Here is a 5,552-nt window from a genome sequence, read left to right on the forward strand (position 1 = left end):
GGGTTTATATTACTGAGACAGGGAGAGAGGTAAAGAGTGCAATTAAACCAGGAAAGTAATGTACAATATGTCACTGTTCTTTATGGTAAAAACATTTTTCTTGTTTCTGGAAATAACTGGATAATACTGTTGAGTTGCTATCTAGAAACCCTTTTAGTTGGTTGTTGAACAATCTGGTAAAGCATAAATCTTTACTTTGTATTATGCACACAAGACATTTTATTATCAGCAATTTTTCTTTCAAGTATTTCAGATTTTACTTTTCAGTCATGTATAATTGGGCATAAAGATTTTCTGTGGTTTGGAGAAGTTCTGCCCCTTGATCGGTTATCTGGCCATAGAAAATAAAGTCCTAGCTCATTTCTATGGTATATTGTAGAAAATAGTGTATATCAGTTTTTGCCTTCATAGTGCAGAAGCCTAAATTCCTCCTTATGCGCTTACATCACTAGTGGTTTTTTCCCCCCTTCTTCTTCATTCCTGTTTTATCTTGGAATGTAAATCCTTCAAAGACTGAGCTATTTTTAGTCTTTTTCCCCCATAGGTGTCCACTTACGGGAGAGAACGCAATTAAATAAACGTTGGATGTAAGTACTTTAACCTTATGTGAGCCCATGAAAGGGGCATATTATTTATAAACCTGAGATGAAGCTTTATCTTGTTAAAGGTACTTCTTCCCGCTGGTCCATGGATACTGAGGTTGCTTTGCTCAGCACCGAGGGTGTGAAAGTGAGAAAAGAGTCAGTCCTGGTTGTGGCTGAACAGGTAAAGTCTGATCCTGAAGGTCTCTGTGCCAGTCCATTGGACTGGCTGCTATGGCAAGCCAAGCATGAGCAAGGGCTGCCTCCAGCACTACTGAGTCCATGAGTTGGGGCAGGGTAAAGAGAAGGATGTCTGAATGCACAGAGCAGTTCTGGTCTAGGGTAAGGATGAGAGAGGACCCTAAAGGTGTCCAGTGGTCTCAAAGGGGTACTGAAAGGGGTGGCAGCAGAGGCCGAGGTGGCGCCAATGCCCATGTGGGAGTAGTAAGGAAGGGGCAGGTGGGATGGGAAGGGGTAGGGAAGATTGCCAGTTGCCGCTGCATGACTCATCATGTACGTGTAAAAAGCAGGATCTGCTGGGTGAGGCCAGGTCATGGCCAAACGCTGCCTCTTGTCCTTCATCCTGCGGTTCTGGAACCAGACCTGGGAGAGACAGAGGAAAGAGAGAACGCTCTTAAAACCTGCACAGGGTCGGGCAGACAGAAAGGCCATGCCAGAAGATGCATTTTGGACACAACTGTTTGCTCCGTCTGTCCTCGCTTCAGACTGCGAGACACACACACCAACGTCCTGACTGGTACATTCATTTTCCACCGTGAAAATATTGTGTGCGAAGGTTGGTTTGTTGGCGAACGAGAGCTAACCCACTATTTTAACTATATAGGTTGAACTGGCAAAATAAAAATATATCGTTCAAATAATGAGCTGTCATCAAGTAAAAACTACAATTTGTCCACGTAAAAGTTGCTATAAATCTAGAGGGAGATCCAAAGTGGTGGCCTTTTTGTAGGCACTTTTTCTTTCTTACTTCAGAATTGCTCTCCTATTGTACTTGCTGTGTATTGACACACACTCCAAACAAGTGTACCTACCGCCTAGAAGCGCTGCATCCTTCGCAGCATCTTGTGAACTCCACCTGGGGCATTTGCTGTTCAGTTTGTGTTTTATTTAACGTGGCAAAGGGTTGAAACGTTTCTGTTAAATGCTTATTATTTAAAATGTCCCGGAGTTTAAAGGTAACGAATTCTTAAAATCAGGTGAAAGGAAGATTAAAAACACTTAGAGGCTGGGCTGTCAGAGGCCTCGCTCGCCTGATCGCTGATAACTTTTATTAAAAGCTACCCAGCGCTGCTTTTGTGCAGAAAGTAGCAGGGCGCAGCCGGGAAATGTTTGTTCTGAAAGCGCTTCCCAGCGTTTTGCAAGGCAGCCTGGCCGTTTAGATTTATATCGTGCTAATTGAAAACATGTCCAAGCGGTGTGTACCTTGATGGTGGTTTCTGGCAGATTTAAAGCAGCTGCCAGTTCACATCTTCTGGGCCTGGACACGTAATTCTCCCGGTAGAATTCCTTCTCCAGCCGGGCTATCTGCTCGCGGGTGAAGGCTGTGCGGTAGCGGCGCATCTGATCGCTGGAGTTGCAGGCCAGTGAACCCTGGGAGCCGCCGCTGCCTCCGCTGCCCTTGGGCGGCTCCCCCCCGCTGCTGGGGCTGCCACCGGCCAAAGCCTCCGAGCACTGCCCTGCACAGTGGAGGAGCCGAGAGCAGAGACACACGCGTGATACACAGACAGGGGGGGTCGCCCCCGCCCGCCTCCCCATCGATCCCCTGCTCCCGCTGCCGTTGCCCCCCTTCCTCCTCCCTCCAACACAGGACAGTATCCACAGCATCCTCTGTTCACAGGCGCAGCCCTGCGGATGCTGGGGGCACTGACCCCCAGCTGCCTGGGCACATAGGGCGTAGGGAGTGGGGGCATTTACTTGGTGTTTACTTTCAGGAAGTAAGGGAGTGTGATTTCCCCGGTCCCCTCCTCGGATCCTACCCGGGGCTCTTACTGGTTGCGATGCTTCCTTTACGCATTGTGTGTGGTAGGAGCTGAGCTCCTCAGCACCCAGTTTAAATATCAAGCTATGACTCCCCCTCCCTCCAGTTGCGTGTTTTCTTTTTGTGGGTGTGCGTGTCCGTTCCTACCCCAGTCATCGGCACCATGCAGTGCAATAGCCATAGCCAGCATTCCCAGCAGCAAACCAATGGCAAATGGCCTTGACAGAGACATGGCAGCAGGCAGAGAGCTCCTTCCTTACCGGGGGTGAGAGTGGAGATTTTGGGGATTCTTCCCGCAGAGTCAATATCCCCTCAGGTTAAGTTTAAATAAAGCTCCTGGGCAAATTCCAGGGGAAAAGACCTTTTTCTGTGCCCAGTCTCCCAACTTCTAGGGACAGAAAAGGAGCTGATTTGTTTTTCTTGTGGGGTGGAAGGAGAGGTGAGGGGGTGGGGTGGCAGAAGAAAAAGGCCTGAACGCTGCGTTTGCTTTCAAATGCAGCCAGTTCTCATTGTGCCTGAGACCAAAGGCAATTAAATCATTGGGACCATTTCCGAGCTGGCGCCACCGAGACATGGAAGTGACAAGGTAATTTGGACCTTTAACCAACGTGCAAACAGGCACCTACTGCTGCAGCTTTGGCAGCCAGGAGTCTGCAGCGATTTTACGGTCTTTATGGCTGCTTCCGTGCTCATCCAAACACATTTCACCGTGCTCTCTGCCCGCAGTCACACAAACCGTTTGATCTTGCAAAGCCTAGGGAAGGTTGCTCTCAACGCTTGAAAAACGCACACAAAACCGGGGGAGGGGGGAAGGAGAGGGGCTTCCTAGTGCATGCACTATGGAGGAAAAGGCTCCCAGACGGGGTGTGAATTAGAATAAAGTCTTGCTGCAGGAAAACTTGCAAAGGCAACGAACGATATGTTTAAATGAGGATGCGATTTCACCCACTCTGATAAGTCATCAGGACTCTTCAGAGCCATATGCGCCTCCGGGTGTGTAACAGCCACATCTGCAACCCCCCCGTTCCATGCAGAACAAATGCATAAAAAGGAAACGAATTCGGATACAAAACAACCCTACTCCTGGCCGGTCACTAAAACAAACTGAAGCCTGACAGAGATCTCACGCTCAAGGACACTAGTTACCCAGCGTGGCCGGCGCCCGAGCCCGGGGAAGGGAAGGGGGGAAGCAATGGGAAGTGGTGGGTACCTTTGCTGGGCTGGTACTCGGCGTTTCCCGTGGCGCAGTCCGGGGTGCAGCTCACCTCGATTTCCTCATAGAAATCCGACTCGGTGTCCGAGCTGCTCTGTTGCCCTTTGCTAGAGAGGGGCTCCGAGGCGAGTTGCTGTCCGGCCGAAAGCAGGGCTGCTGCCGCCGCCGCCGAGCGACTCGCCGGGACCGTCCCTGTCCCTGGCAGCACTTCCACCTCCTCCTCTCCTCCTCCCCTTTCCCGGGAGGACAAGGGGCCAGATCTGGGGCTCAAGCAACTCCGATGGATCATCTTGTCCTGTGGTTCTTGGACTGGGCTTCCCACTGCTTCTGACAAATTAGAGACTCTCTTGCCAGCCAGAGTGCCAAGTTGACCTCCTTCCAGAAACATCACCATATCCTTTCTGGGTTCCATTGTGGTTTTCTTATCAAAAAAATCCAAGTAGTCCCCCCCCCTCCCCGCGCCTCCCGCCCCAATCCTGTGCAACGCACAGACCAGTGCAGAGGAGCCCGCGGTGAGATAGGGTGACCTTGTGATGCGAACGCTACACTGTGCAGTGCCGGCTCTGGGAGGGATCACCATTGCCTTCTTCTTTCTAAGCTGTCATCCTTAATGGTGCAATCGTCATTACAGTACCACCGGTGACGCCACACATTGATTGCGGGTGGATAAATAGAAACGTCTGCTACGGCAGAGATGAAAGGAAGAGCCGGAGCTAATGGCTAGCGGTGATGCACCAGGTGTAAGGGCTTGGGATGCGGAGGGAAGTGTGAAAAAGAGATGCATATGGAATTCAGCTGCAAAGAGACTGTAACATGCGGAAAGAGTTCCTCAGGGGGAAGCCTTGATAATTAAGTAACCTTTTGATTTTTCTTTTTTTTGAAGCAGAACCTTGAGCTAAAACGCACCAGAAGATCCAGAGCTGCATTGTAGAAGTGTGAAGCTACATATTCAAGCCTCCTCCTTCGACGCATTATGTAGTGCTTGCAGCCAACTTCCTTATCACCGCACATATGAGGTTTTAAGAATCCTTTGCAAACTCGAGGATAAGGAAACGTTTTATTAATATTTCAGTGTATACGTAGCCTTGGTCATTTGTTCCGTTTCAACATTTCTCCTTTGACAGCGTTTGCTTTGTGATTTTCATTGTTACCAAAGGGGTGTTTTAAATGCTAGAATTGGCGCTAATGTGATTACTGCAGTTGTAAACTTCAAATACTATTACTGATGCGGTTTTCGTAATTGTAGATGTCCTAGCTGTTTAGCACTTACCATTTGAAGCTGCTTATTTCTTCTTCCACAGTTTCCATTTGCAAGATGATTTTTCTGCGGTTGGGAGGTTCCCCCCTTTATAATAAAATATTTTGCATACGATTCTATTTTTCGCAAGAAGGGAAAACTGCCACAAAAACTGCCAGGACGAGAAGCAAGCTCAACAACATAGAAGTTATCAAATCCACTCCTTATGCAAAATAGCAGATGCTGTGAAATATAAATGGCAGAGGCCACTATTTATACAGTACTGATCAAAAATAATGAACCCGATCTAAAGATAGTGTATATCTGCATACAAGCAGTAGCATATGGAGTCTCTTACGTGTATTTTGATATTTACAACTAGCAGGGGAAGCAACTAATCTATTTTTAAAAATATTTACTTATACATATAGTGTAAGGTAATTTTCACCATCTGTTGTAACTAGGTTGTCTGGTCTTTTCAAAATGTTAATGGTTAGTCATGTTACAGAACACGTTCACCCA

The 5,552-nt window shown here is 48.1% G+C and overlaps 1 protein-coding gene across 2 annotated transcripts; it reads right to left on the reverse strand.

The window, feature by feature from the left end:
• Positions 1 to 653: 653 nt before the first annotated feature.
• Positions 654 to 4,205, reverse strand: EVX1 (even-skipped homeobox 1). 2 transcript variants are annotated; one of them, XM_024222736.1, is made up of 3 exons: positions 3,799 to 4,205; positions 2,025 to 2,289; positions 654 to 1,184 (listed from the first exon to the last, which is right to left on the reverse strand). In XM_024222736.1, the coding sequence occupies exons 1-3, from the start codon at positions 4,203 to 4,205 to the stop codon at positions 654 to 656; spliced, it is 1,203 nt and encodes a 400-aa protein (XP_024078504.1). The 2 variants fall into 2 exon arrangements, with proteins under 2 accessions (XP_024078504.1, XP_024078510.1); XM_024222742.1 differs by having other exon boundaries at positions 2,025 to 2,278; positions 3,791 to 4,205.
• Positions 4,206 to 5,552: the final 1,347 nt, after the last annotated feature.

This window comes from Terrapene carolina, unplaced genomic scaffold (genome assembly GCF_002925995.2).
Source record: "Terrapene carolina triunguis isolate 2854851 unplaced genomic scaffold, T_m_triunguis-2.0 Scaffold84, whole genome shotgun sequence".
Lineage (NCBI taxonomy): Eukaryota > Metazoa > Chordata > Testudines > Emydidae > Terrapene > Terrapene triunguis.

What these genes read in the sequence shown, in the direction of transcription:
- EVX1 (XM_024222736.1), bottom strand. Translation starts at nt 4,205, where the DNA reads ATGGAACCCAGAAAGGATATGGTGATGTTTCTGGAAGGAGGTCAACTT. An exon ending in GGAAACGCCGAGTACCAGCC is followed by an intron (nt 2,290 to 3,798) that starts CAGCAAAGGTAC and finishes CTCTCGGCTCCT; the next exon opens with CCACTGTGCAGGGCAGTGCT. An exon ending in TGCCAGAAACCACCATCAAG is followed by an intron (nt 1,185 to 2,024) that starts GTACACACCGCT and finishes TGTCTCTCCCAG; the next exon opens with GTCTGGTTCCAGAACCGCAG.